This window comes from Euleptes europaea, chromosome 2, assembly GCF_029931775.1.
Source record: "Euleptes europaea isolate rEulEur1 chromosome 2, rEulEur1.hap1, whole genome shotgun sequence".
Classification (NCBI taxonomy): domain Eukaryota; kingdom Metazoa; phylum Chordata; class Lepidosauria; order Squamata; family Sphaerodactylidae; genus Euleptes; species Euleptes europaea.
This window is the reverse complement of record NC_079313.1, coordinates 95,295,858-95,310,284: the sequence shown is the minus strand read 5'-3', so window position 1 is coordinate 95,310,284 and position 14,427 is coordinate 95,295,858. Positions and strand designations below refer to the sequence as shown.

Below are 14,427 nucleotides of genomic sequence, written 5' to 3'. Positions count from 1 at the left end.
AAGCAATAGTGTGATCCTAAACAGAGTCCCACCCTTCTAAGCCCATTCACATCAATAGACTTAGAACAGTGTAATGCTTTTTAGGATTGAACTGCAAGTGAAGGGATTCTAAAAGCAGATTGTCAAGCTGAGATAGCCACTAAATTTTTACAACGGAACCATGCAAATCTCCCCTCAAATATGCACAAGGATTTACTAAGGACAGAGACCAATATTAGGTTTCATCCCTAATAACTAGGCACAGTTTAAAGTGAGTAGCTTTGAAACATGGGCCTCTAGTTGGGGACAATTATAGATTTTAATCAAGATCCTTGCACATGATTGGTTTGGCTTATATCCTGTTTGCCAGTGGTGAAAAGGGAGCCAATTTTCTGATGGACTGTTTGTCTGTTTATCATCCATTTATGGTTGTTTGGCAGGTTGCTTCCCTGTATTTCTTTCTGACAATTGGCTTTCACACAGCTGTGGCTGCCATTTCCTCTACCATAATACTAGAGGGCTTTATGACTTTAAAAAACTGCTGGTGTGCTATTTCACACTAATAGTTTGGGTATTACACACTAACATGATCTATTGCCACAACATCTTGAGTCCCAGTTTTTATTTTTAAAAGTAAGTCTCTAGCCGTCTTGATTGCAAAATTAGAAATAAAAATATAATGCCTTTAATATTAGCATGGCAAAGCACAATACTAATTAATTATTTAAAATATCCTCCCAAACCCCTCTGGTGGCATGGTAGTGGGGTGGTGCAGCCATAGACAGTTAAATCGCTCAAAATATGTAAATCAGTCATAAATATATTTTTTTTAAATTTGTGAGGTGTTTGAAAAAAAAAACCCTACCCTTTGATGCTGATCTAAGTAGCACTTGGGCGTGTGTGTATTAAGGGCTGTCAAGTCACTTCTGACTTATGGCAACCCTATGAATTAATGACCTCCTTGCTCAGGTCTTGCAAACTGAGGGCAAACTGTGGCTTTCTTTATAGAGTCAATCCATCTCATCTTGGGTCTCCCTCTTTTGTTGCTACCTTCAACTTTTTCTAGCATTATTGTCTTTTCCAGTGACTCTTGTCTTCTCATCAAGTGAGCAAAGTACAGTAACTTCAGTTTAATTAATTTAGCTTCTAGGGAGAGTCCAGGCTTGATTTGAGCTAGAGCTTATCGATTTGTTGTTTTGGTGGTTCATGGTATCTGTAAAACTCTCCTACAACACCACATTTCAAAGTCCTTGGGTAACAGCTGTCAGACTGTTTGGATTGGCAGCACTCTGCACATGCACAGTTTTGGGGAAAAAATCTCAACGCCAACCTGTGTGTCAGATGTTTGAGACACTCTATACCAGCTGAACAGACCAGGTGATCAGCTTACATCTGATCAAATTTATAGCAACCATAATTTAAACCAATGGTTGGTGCACTGATTGCTGGGACATGCCATTAAGAGGAGAAGAAGAGAGAAGGAAGAAAGATGGGGAAAAGACCTGATGGGTCTAGCCAGATTTTGCAGCTAATCAACACCTGTTATGTAAGTGATAATTTTATAATAAACCTAATTCAAATTTTACATCCCATACTTCAATTACTTTTCACAATAGTATGCAGTCTAACATCTGATACATAGGGTCACTAAACTCCAGGCGGGGCCGGGAGATCTCCCGGTATAACAATTGATCTCCAGATGACAGAGATCAGTTGCCCTGGAGAAAATGGCTTCTTTGAAGTGTGGACTCTATGGCATTGTACCTTCATGAGTTATCTCCACTCAAACCCTCCCCAGATTCCATCCCCAAAATCTCCACGTATTTTCCCAACCCACAGCAGGTAATTCTACATAAATGGGTACGTTTTCTAATGTTCAGTTACAACTGATTTCTGAATAGTCAGAAAGAATATGACCTTTGCTTGTCAAACAAATTTATACCTTGCTTGTAAACAAATATTTCAAAATAATGAACATCTTTCAACTGCTTCAATGTTATTTTTTTCTTATGACATGTTGGGCTAAAACGATTGGCCATGAAAAAAAATCACAAAGATTTCAACAGTTTGCCCTAGGTGAAGATGCACAGAAGACTGAAATATTATCATTTCTGAAAGGGTTCCTTTTCAGACATTTTCAGCTCTTTCAGCTTTTTGTGTGTGTGTGTGTGGGGGGGGGCTGTACTGAAAAAATGCAAATTGACATCGTGAGTAAAGTGTTTTTAAAATTCCATTATTCACAAAGTGAGTCTTGCTAAGGAGGGATAATTGGGAAGATAAGCAGACCCCCATTGGCATGAGGAAAGAGAAAATGACAGTCGTGGTACAATATTAGAGTCACTAGAATGCCAAGGCAGAATTAAAGAGGATGTAAAGTGTGAAGAAGAAATCTTTTGACCACTCAGCCATGTAATCATAATCAAGCAACTGGGGCATCTGCTAAACAGCACAGAGGTTCTTAAAAAAAAACACAATGATTTTGTTTGTCAAACAGAATGGAATGGGAGGAGGACAGCAAGTGAAGGGCTTAAGTAGGAAGGCTCACGGCATGATGGGTTCAGGCTTGACAAGAGATTGTGCTGGGATTTAGAGAGGAAGTATACCTTACAAGAGACAATAATCTGCATCTCTCTGCAAAAAGGTAAAGGTCCCCTGTGCAAGCACCGGGTCATTCCTGACCCATGGGGTGACGTCACATCCCAACGTTTCCAAGGCAGACTTTTGTTTGCGGGGTGGTTTGCCAGTGCCTTCCCCAGTCATCCTCCCTTTACCCCCAGCAAGCTGGGTACTCATTTCACCGACCTTGGAAGGATGCAAGGCTGAGTCAACCTTGAGCCGGCTACCTGAAACCGACTTCCGTCGGGGTCGAACTCAGGTCGTGAGCAGAGCTTTTGGCTGCAGCACTGCAGCTTAACACTCTGCCCCACGGGGCTCCTATCTCTCTGTAGTCCCTTGTAAAATCCAGGTCAGAACAATGCCAGATGTGACATCGTCACTCTGTGCATGGTCCCGTCCTGCCCCATGGCCAACAGGCAGGGCCGTAGCTGAGGGGGGAGTAAGAAGGGCAGCCGCCGACCCTGTGGCAGCAGAACTGCCTCTCCTACAGGAGGAGTGGGTTCAGTAGGAGAGGCAGTTCTTTCGCCCTCTCTGTATGCCACAGGGATGGCTGCTGTCTTCCTTACCCCCACTCCCAGCTACGGCCCTGCCAACAGGCAATGGGATGAAGTGAGGAAGGGCAATGTAACAACATCCATTGTGTTTACATAGTTGTTATAGGAAGAAGAGAGGGTAAGTGGTCACCCTTCTTTAAAATCCTTGTCTTTCATAATCAATAATTAAATCCTAAAAGTGGGACTATAGATTAGGTGTAATTCCATGATTAGGGTTGCCAACCTCCAGGTAGTAGCTGGAGATCTCCTACTCTTACAACTGATCTTCAGCCGATAGAGATCAGTTCATCTGGAGAAAATGGCCATGTTGGCAATTGGACTGTATGGCATTGAAGTCCCTCCCCTCCCCAAACCTCAGGCTCCACCCCCAAAACCTCCCGCTGGTGGTGAAGAGGGACCTGGCAACCCTATACATGACCCTCCCCAACTTCCCCCCCATGATGCAGTGAGGGTTGCTATCTAAAGGGCCAAACCAGCACTGTGGATATATAACCCTTCCCCCTTGTGTGTGTGTGCTGCATCAAATTATCAACTCTGAGCTGCTTCCCCCCCCCCCCCATCCCCAGGTTCTCATAATATATAAGTACTCATATTTTTCCTCAATTGCAGGTAAAAGCAAGGTTTTTTTTTTTTTTTTTTTTTTTTTTTGCCAGCAAGTCTTAGTTGACTTATGGTGACCTCACAGGGTTTTCAAGGCAAGAGATGTTCAGAGGTGGTTTTCCACTGCCTGCCTCTATGTATCGACCCTGGTATTCCTTGGTGGTCTCCCATTCAAATACTAACCAGGGCCAACCCTGCTTAGCTTCCAAGATATGACAAGATGGGGCTAGCCTGGGCCGTGCAGGTCTGATTGGGGTGGTGGTTTTTGATAGGGAGAGGGCCATACTGATCTCCTCTTTTAAATCTCAGTACCTATGACTGTATTTTGTTTAAAAACAACAACGACCTTGCCCCATATAATGTTTATGGTCCACAGACAGAGATTAAAGGAAAGGAGGATGGCTTAAAATAAATTTAGTACAAAGAACAACTCAAACACCTTGTACAGCAGTCTCTGAGCCATTTTTAAGGACCCTAAAGTTTGTGAGTTTAAGGCAAATCCTCTAATTACCAGTTCTGATAGCAGTTTTAAATAATAAGGCAACAAAAGGGGGAGCAGCTATCCCATTTTCCCCACCTTAGCATCCTCCCCTCTTCCCCTACTTCTCTCACAGTGCATTCCTAAGGAGTTACTCCAGTCTAAGCCCATTGAAATGAATGGGCTTAGACTGGAGTAAATCTCCTTAGGGATGCAGTGTCAGTCTCTCAGGGGGTTACCACACTTGTATTCCCAGCAATGTAGTAAGAGTTTGAAAACGTTATAAAAAATACTGTTTGCACTTCGTTTGGCCCGCATGTCCCGGCGGCTCCCGCCCATTGCCTCAGTCTGTCTCCGATTTTGGCCCACCCTCCCTCCCTAAGGGCTTTAGGTGTTGATGTTATGCTATTTTTGTCACAACTAAGGCGGTTTGCGCATGGGGCTGGATGGGTTTTGATGGGGGGGAAGCGGCCTGTGTGCCCCTTCCTCCAATTGGGGGACCCCAATAAGGGGTTTTGGGGGAGGCCAAGGCGTTGAGTTGCCGCATAGGGGGCGGCAGGTTTGGCCTCTACCTGAGTGACGGGGGAACACCAAGTGGCGCAAGCCCATGTGTATCCCACATACCGTCATCCTCTACTACTCCCAGCAGGACCGCTGGGAGTTCAGGCCGCATCAGTTCGCAACGGGCCGGCTGATGCCCCCATCCAGCCTTCCCATGCTTCGCCAATGCGTCAATAACACTGTTGCCATTAATTTTAGTTGTGGCCATAATTTTCCAATATAAAATGTTTTCCAATAAAATACTGTTCTTTTTTATAATAAAATTGTTATATGTTTATTAAAGATGAGTAGTAGTAAATTATATATTCAGTTCTCAGCCCAATAGCCCTTGGACAGCAATACATTGCTGGGAATACAAAGTGCGGTAACCCCCTCACTCTTTCTCCCTCCCGCCAACCCTTTTCTTACTCTCTCTCGCCGCCATGCCTGTCACTTTCCTGGCTTAGAACCCACATACTTCAGAGATTTCCACATGGGTACAGTGGCTGATTTATGTGCTTTGGGCCATTCCTGTTCCATGTACCCAGACCTCATGGGCCCATCTGTGGTAAAGAACAAGTCTTTTAGCGCAATTGCCACAGGGATGTGGAGTGACTTTCCTGATGAGATGTGAAACAGTTCTTGCGTGTGAGTGTGTGTTTTGGAGAGAGGTTGCCACCCCTATTTCTTCCAAAAGGCTTATGGGTATTGTGTCCCTTTGTTGCTGTCGATTTCGATTTGCTTCTTACGTTCTGTTTTTTACTGTGTTATTGCTTATGCTCTGTTAAAAAAAAAAAAAAACACCACTTAAGCTCTGGTGGGGTATGAATTCTTGGAAAACAAACCAACAAAAGCTACTTACGATCCAAGCGCTTCCATGAAGATGAACGTTTTCCTGATATTGTTAGTTTGTTTCTTCCAGGAACTGCCCTCCTCCTCTTGTTTGCGGCCCATATCCTCCAGTGTTGAAGCTGAATGTTCTGTTAGGATATAAAAAAAATTGTGACAGTTTAGTTTTTAAAAATGAAGGAAAGTATGCTCCTGTAGTAGAAATCCACAGTTGATTGATACATCCTTGTCTGTTTGTGTGGTTCGGCTTGTTTTCACATCACTGCTGCAGATAGGGTTGCCAGGTCCCTCTTTGCCACCAGCGGGAGGTTTTGGGGCAGAGCCTGAGGAGGGTGGGGTTTGAGGGGGGGAGGGACTTCAATGCTGCAGAGCCCAATTGCCAAAGCGGCCATTTTTGCCAGGTGAACTGATCTCTATCGGCTGGAGATCAGTTGTAATAGCAGGAGATCTGGAGGTTGGCAACCCTAGCTGCAGACAATGGGCAGCATCTTGCAAATCTAAGTTACTATGCCCCACAATGACTGTTTAGAGCTAACGGCAATTTCCTCTTGAGCAGAAGGATCCACTTTTTAATGCTGGCCTCCAATTTTTTTAAATTTAGGTTACTGCCTTTGCCCTTTTTAATGATCAGATTCATATTCATGAACATCCTAAACCAGCAGTCTAGACCTGCAATCCATCTTTATCATGATGTTGCCGTGGTTGCTCAGTGATGACGGAAAGGCCTTCTTGTGACCCACCAAGCCAAATGTAGCCCAATATCCATGCTGACTGGAAGGGGTGCATAAAACGAACGGTGGGTGGATTGTTAAATGCTGGCATAACAGACTACACAGCTGGTGAGCTGTGTTCAACTGGGTGGATTTCAAGTTCTGCAGACCTGCCTTAAAGCCAATAATCTTACACAGAGGTTTCACTAACATTGTAAAAAAGAAAAGGAAATGGTTATACCACTGGTGTACTCCACCTTAGGTCAGATCTTGACCCAGCAGGGCACCACAACCCACCAGTTGCTAGGTTTCGCATCAGTAGAGCAAGAACCACTGCACACCAGCTGTCCATGGCAACGATCGGCTTAATTATTGTCTCCATATTATGTTAAACATCATAAAATTGGATGGAAAATCATGAATAATAAAACAATTCATGTTTATTTTGCTTCTTGATGATGTCTAAGAGCTTCTGGATTTTCAGCACAAGCCTGAGGACTAACATTGTAAAGACACAGCTGACCTGAGATTCTGCAGTTCTTACAGAACAGGGGTCCCCAACGTGGTTGCATGGGAACCATGGGGCCTGCCAACCCCTTACCTGGTGCCCGCTAAGTGTTCTCAGAAAGTGTGTGGGGCCAGTGTATGCTCTTGCACTGCATGGCTTCTGATTTGCTGTGCTGATTAAAATAACATTGCTTGGGTTGGTTTTTAGTCTCTCATTCGTCTTTGCCAGTGTATTTTAAAAATTACCCCTCTTTTTCCTGTACTTGGACTTTCTCTCTCTCTGGGTTACTTCACCTCTTGAGACAGCCATATTATGGCTAGCACCACCTCCCATGACTGCCATTTGTGGTTGTGTCCTCAACCCTGTTTAGGGTTGCCAACCTCCAGGTTATTACAACTGATCTCCAGGTGACCGAGATCAGTTCCCCTGAAGAAAATGGCCACTTTGGCAATTGGACTCTATGGCATTGAACTCCCTCCCCTCTCCAAACTCCACCCTCCTCAGGCTCCACCCCCAAAATCTCCTGGCATTTCCCAAACCAGGGCTGGCATCCCTAAACCTGTGTAAGAATTCTGAAGGTACCTGCAGGCTCAAAAAGCTTTGGGACCTCTGTTATAGAATATCTATGCAGTACACAGGAATTTTCCACCAGAAACATTCTGGTTGTATTGTGGCTGTGACATGTGACATCATTATAACTTCTAAGCAATTATTAGGTTGTTATAATAAGAATGGAGCTGAGGTATTGACAGGTGCTTTCTATTGCTTTCACAGTGATTAAGGATATTGAATTGACATTGGAAAAGATATTAAGCTTGTTTATACACACAGAACAGGAACGCTCACAATTACCATAGTGAATTAATTTTGGAAATCATCACTTACAAAATCCTAATTCTGTTCCATCAGCCTCATCACAATAATAATTATGTATGCCATTTCTATTAAGGTGACTGAATGCACATTTGCATGTTAAACGCAGCGCCTGGGAATATTAGGTGCTGACACAGTAGTTAAAATGGCAGTGCTGGTAGTTTATAGTTGCTTCAGGAGTCGCAGGATCTCATTGTGCTGGGCTGTAATGTAATAGCCCACCACTGGAATTCAGGGCAATCACACGTAAAGCCAAATATATTCTGTAGTCACAATTTGCATAGAATTAAAGCTCATGCTTTTCTCCAACAGATTTATCAGCCAAGAATAAACAACACTTGATAAGAGTTATGTTTTCCATCAAAAGAGAGGCAGTATGCCCCTTCATATCAGTTCCTGGGGAGCACAGGCATGGAGTTACAGTGGCCAGAGGACCTGAAGTGCTAAAAAAAAGTATTATCCATAGGAATACTTGCCAGGATCTGGATAACAGGATTTTTGCTCAACCAAATTTTTAATATTTGGGAAAATTTTAATGTTAATATTTAAAATGGTAACATTCAAAGTCAAATTAACCCTTGGCTTCTAAACCAAAGCTGAAAGGTGAGGCCCAGGTAAATATGCACAGAATTATAACCTTTGGTTACAGATCTTCATTAAAAGGTCTGGGAATATTACCTGAAAGTGGGCACTTCCAGCTGATGGAGGATCCCCATTTTGCTCAGTGCCAGCTTCATAGGGCCCGGGTCAGTGGAAGGAAAGACCTGGCTCATCTCTTGACTTCTGGCCTCTGGAACAATTTGAAGATGCACCACCAGGTGGTGCTTCTTTAAGGGGATAGAGAAGCCGGTGGGGTGGCTGTGCAGCCACCAGCCAGCCAAGAGGTCAGTTGTCCTGCGACCACCTTTCGTGCTCTGCCCATATGGACTCCTTCAGGGAAAGAGGCACTAGGGTGCCTAAGAGTGGGACGCTGCAGGCAGAGAAGAGGGTCACTCACCTCATTGGTGAGATGATTGCTTTAGACAGGCACCCCTTTTCAGCAGTTGAAGATGTGGGCTTCCGCAGGCTCAATTCTCCAAGATGCCTATCCTTGATATACTCCCTCTGCTTGCACCATGCTGAGCAGGAAGGTGTTGCCCCATTGTTGTTTAGAGCTGGCAGGGACTATGTGAAGGCACAGTTGTCCCGCATTCGAGGGAGGAGTGTGCACTTCACATCCAACATCTGGACCTGCCCTCAGGCCCATCATGTGTACCTCTCGCTGATAGCGCACTGGTGGCAACCTGACAACGTCCTGGGTGGGCGTGGGGAAACCATTGTTAGGCAGGGTGAGGGCTGCCAGACCGGCTATTGAACCTCCTGACCCAATCTTTACCAGACTTGGGGGTTATTCTTAGGAGAGGCACCAGTAGCTGCGTTGCAAATTTGGTGCCTTTGCCTTAAAAAACAGCCCCCCTGACCCCTGGATAACTTCCCCATAGAGTATAATGGAGCCAAATATATTCGGATTCCACCCCCCTTCCCCCCCCCAAAAAAAACCCAAATAAAAACCAATACTGGCATTGGAATTTGGGAATATTTGAGAATATTGTTATTTTTTTGGCTCTAATATACCCAAATCCAAAAAAACCTGAATGTTTTGGGATGCACACCCCTAGCAAGGGCAGTGGCTCCATTTCCATCAACACCTCTTGCTTTGTCTTTAGATTATTGTGTACCATTTTTAGATTTATTGTGCACTTTAGATTATTGTACACGACTTTCCCTTGCAGCCGTGGAAGCCAACCAAACAACCAAACAAACAACTGTCCCCACATCTTTTCAGTGTACAAAATGCTTAAGTATGGGGAGATGGGAAGTTTATATGGACTGAAGGGCAATGAACAGACATTATTCTTAATTGTTAATTGATTTTATTTTACTTTTACCCTCCCAGTCTTTTACGTAGCTCAGAGCATTGTATATGGTTCTCCCTCTTCATTCTCACAACAGTCCTGTTAGTTGTGCGTAGAGGCGATGACTGGCCTAAACTCACCCATTCGGGGTTGAGCAGTTCGTTTCTACTGACTCTAATCTGATTCTATCTGTCCTTAAGAACAAGCTATTTCCTATCTTTATGGTAAACTGGCCACGGACCCAAAAATATTAATGAATTTGCTGAAGAATAATTCACGGTATTAAACACAGATTCCTGGAACAGAGATTCAACACTGGCAATTGAGAGTTTTCCTATTATCCTCAAGAACCAAAGAAATGCATTGGGGAGGGCCAGGGCGGGGGGCTGGCTGCTAAAAGTGTCACCGCTTCATTTTTCACTTCTCAGGAGCAATGAGAGCCTTCACATTTTCCAGAAACAAAATAGATTCTTTTGTTAAAATGGAACATTTTGACAGACATTACGATAGCAAAGAAGCTGAAAGTTCACACCTTGAAACATGTAGTTACGATTTTCAATCCCCACTGAAACTGTATTTGCCACCTTTAATTAACAGGGTTACATGATTTTCAAGTGCTCCAGTTCTGGGCTTCAAAGGTTAATTCAACTGTTGTGAAAGAGAAATTGACTCAGCTGCTAAAGAATGACAGCTTCAGTCTATAAACTGCTTAAAGGCCACAGTGTGAATTGGCCTTTACCTTCTTGCAATTGTGTTATATTCCCTTGTGAGCATTAAGCGGCTAATCGTGATAAAAAGGGAGCCTTCTTAATATATGCTGATGAAAACACTGGGAGAACTGAATAGAGACCTTTTATTGGCAAAACGTGTAGGCGTTGAATTGTAACCAGTATTGCCCTTGACCCAGCCAATCACCTGCACAAGAAATGCCAATTTGGTACTCTAGCACTGAGTCATACACTCGGAGAAGTTTGTAGTGAGTGAATTTGCAGGTAGTTCAGCATTCCTCAACCTGGATATCAAGTGAGCTGTTCTTCTCAGAGGTCACAGTTCTACACAGCCTGCATACTTGGAGCTACTTCATAGGTATCATCCCCTCCATCCCCACAGGGCTGCATCCACACCTGGCAGGTGCCATGCTGCTAAGGGCACAGCTTTGCAGACAGATCCCTCTGCACCTCTAAGAACTTTAGGCAACATGTTTCTTCAGGCCCACACAGGCACCTGCATATGTTAAGAATAGCATGCAAAATGCTTAGGGTTACCAACCTCCAGGTGGTGGCTGGAGATCTCCTGCTATCACAACTGATCTCCAGCTGATAGAGATCAGTTCACCTGGAGAAAATGGCCGCTTTAGCAATTGGACTCTATGGCACTGAAGTCCCTCCCTTCCCCAAACCCTGCCCTCCTCAGGCTCCGCCCAAAAAACCTCCCGCTGGTGGCGAAGAGGGACATGGCAACCCTAAAAATGCTGGAGAAGAACCTTTTGCTGGATATTCCTGAGAGAGGCATGGAAGGGCCTTGTCCTGGGATAAATGGACTGGCTATGTTGCTACGGTGCAATGCAGCAGGAGCTAGGAATGGATGCAGTCCATTTAGCACGGAAGGGCTATGCTGTCTTGTTGAGGACTACATTTTTTTATCCACTCAAAATGCTTTTTGTTTTGTGAGCCAGATTCCCATCAGGATTGACTAAATGTTGTGTCCTAGAAATGAGGGCAAGCATTCTCAAACACATCCTGGATTGACTATGGGTATATTCTTTCTTCTGTCTGACCAGGTGGCAATTTAGCTGCTGTTCTCTCACCTCATTACTCTACCACTTCACAATCCCTTATTGTCACCCTCTAACATGAAATACAGTATTCTTTGCAACTGCCCAGAATGGAATTCCAGAAAACACTGGGGATAATCTCTTGGTACAGACTGCATTTCGGCTAATAATGAGCAAGTCTCTCAATTTCCTCAGAGCCATAGCTGCACAATCTAGGCTCAGACTAGATTTTATGGGTCTTCCCTTCTAAAATGTCTTTGCTCATGGACTAAGAACTGTAAGGCCATTTATGCAGGGAAATTTGAGTTGGGTTTGCCGCTCTGCAAATGCAGTTTTCTGATCTGAATTCTCAAAACTGTATGCGTGGGGGCTTTTTGCCCTGAAGATTTCGTCTTGTTTCAAGCTAACAGAAAAGAAGAGGGGGGAAACAGTCAGCTCCATTCCGAGATCTTAATACTTGCTGCTGAAACTGACCAGAGAGACCAGAGAGGACGCCTATAAGGCAGGGCTAGGGGAACAGCTGGCTCCCTTCCAAGATCTTTACACTCACTGGCGAAAATGACCAGAGAGATCAAAGAGTACTGACCAAAATGGCTTCTCTGGGAAGGGGTTGGATGAGGAAGGGACTAGTGAGAATGGGCGGGGGAAGAGAAATCCGAAGTTAACACTATTAACAGAGATAGCCTTGATTAGCTTTGCTTTGGAATCGAGGCAGAATTTAAAATCATGATAAAACAGTAGGGTTGCCAACCACCAGGTACTAGCTAGAGATTTCCTGCTATTACAACTGATCTCCAGCTGATAGAGATCAGTTCCCCTGGAGAAAATGGCCTCTTTGGCAATTGGACTCTATGGCATTGAAGTCTCTCTCTTCCCCAAACCCATCCTCATCAGGCTCTGCCCCAAAAACCTCCCGCCGGTGGTGAAGAGGGACCTGGCAACCCTATAAAACAGGTTCCTGAAAAGGCTGGACAAGTGTGCGGCAACTGTGAAGTGACTTCTGAAGGTTGGAAAAATCATGAATAATCCAAAGGAAGCCCTGCAGCAGTCCCACAGGGACAGCAAGGCTAGGCAACCAAGTATAAATGGCCTAAAAGTTTTTTCTCTGCATGCAGCTCTTCAGCTACAAGAAACGCTTTACATATGTGACCTTTCTGGAAAATATTCACTCACATTGAAAACTGGGGAAATCTTAATGCTGTATCATTCAGTGTCTAAAAACACATAAACACAAAAGTATTATGAGCAGAGCTTTTCTAACTAGATCTGAGGGGGGGGGGAATCACACAAGTGGCCAACAACAAAAATAGAGTTAGTTTTTATATGCCAACGTTCTCTACCAGTTAAGGTAGAATCAAACCGGCTTACAATCACCTTCCCTTCCTCTCCCAGCAACAGACACCCTATGAGGTTGGTGAGTCTGAGAGAGCTCTAAGAGAACTGTGACTAGCCCAAGGCCACCCAGCTGGCTTTATGTGTAGGAGTGGGGTAGCAGGTAACATTTCCATGTGTGGGTGCTCAATTGATCCCTCTAAAAAGTAAATGCAAGTAAAAGTAATGCATGTGTCCAGGAAGAAATGGAACACACACCTATTAGATATGCTGATAATCATAGGTGACCAGAATGCAAAAGTGGAAAACAAAGTAAAATCAAATATTGTCAGACGATTTGGGATAGGTAGACGAAATGAAGCAGGAGAGAAACTCACAGAATTCTGTGATGACAACAATTTGTTCATTGCAAACACATTTCAGGCAACCAAACAGATGATTGTATGTGAGGACATCACTGGATGGCCAATACAGAAATCAAATAGATTACATTATCAGGAGAGGCTGACAGGAAGAAAGTTGATTAATTTTAAATGTGTTGGAAGAGAGTTTTATGGATATCGTGCACCACCAAAAAGACAAATAAATGGATTCTAGATCAAATCAAGCCTGAACTCTCCCTAGAAGCTAAAATGGCAAAGCTGAGGCTATCATACTCTGGTCGCATTATGAGAAGACAGATTCACTGGAAAAGATAATCATGCTAGGAAAAATTGAAGGCAGCAGGAAAAGAGGAAGATTCAACATGAGATGCATTGACTCAATCAGGGAAGCAGCAGCCCTCAACCTGCAAGACCAGAGCAAGGCTGTTAATGATAGGATGTTTTGGAGGTCATCACAAGTTGGAAGTGACTTGACGGCACTTAACACACACAAAGTAAAACCATGAGTATGTAACAGAGATGGGCTTGCCTCACCAGGTTCAAATTTGGATTTGGTTTGGGAAAACTGAGCTATTTGCAGAGAGGTCATCTTTCATGAGCTCAGTTCCAAAATCAGAATGACTCCAGAGTATCATTCATTTCCCTCTCTCCTTTTCCCCCTCTTCTTCCTCCTCTTCAACTACTTTGTGGCTGTGGCAGCTGGCAGATGTTGCTGCCATGGCAGGAGGTAGGGATGCCAACTGCCTGGAGAGAGAAAAATGCCCTCTTTAACAGAGGCTTAATAGGATGTTATTTACACCCATGCCATGAAAAGCTTCACCTGTCCATTTCCACACATTAAACCTCTGTTTAAAGGACAGGGCATTTTCTCTCCAGGTTGTTGGCAACTCTAGCTGGCCCCTCCTCCTTTACCCAGTATCTTGACTGCTGTTTCGGCAGCATCCATGGTGTGCTGCACCTTGGGATGCCTGACATTAGGCAAACACATGAAGATCAGACTGATACAAACTTCTGCCTTCAGGAAATACTTTCCTGATTGGACTCTCCTTTACAATCCCACCCGTGGAGCTTGATTTGGCAGTAATTGTTGGAGAGCCACTATTGTGTAGCAGTTAAGGTATTGGACTAGTGCCTAGAGACCCAGGTTTCAATCCCCACTCTTTCATAGAAGTTTGCTGGGTGACCTTGGGCCAGTCACAATCTCAGCCTAATCTACCTCATAGGGTTGTTGTGAGGATAAAATGGAGAATCGGGCAAAATGATATAAACTGCTTTGGGTCCCCATTGGGGAGAAATATGGGATATAAATGAAGTAAGTAAGTAAATACATAAATAA

General features: G+C 44.0%; 1 protein-coding gene across 1 annotated transcript in view; it reads right to left on the bottom strand.

Moving 5' to 3' along the window:
- Positions 1-14,427, bottom strand: part of CAMK1G (calcium/calmodulin dependent protein kinase IG) — an 85,532-nt gene that overhangs the window by 34,130 nt on the left and 36,975 nt on the right. Inside the window, exon 2 of the mRNA XM_056844324.1 lies at positions 5,630-5,747. Within this exon, the coding sequence (XP_056700302.1) occupies positions 5,630-5,721 (92 nt within the window). The 5' untranslated portion in view covers positions 5,722-5,747. The remainder of the gene's footprint in view (positions 1-5,629; positions 5,748-14,427) is intronic.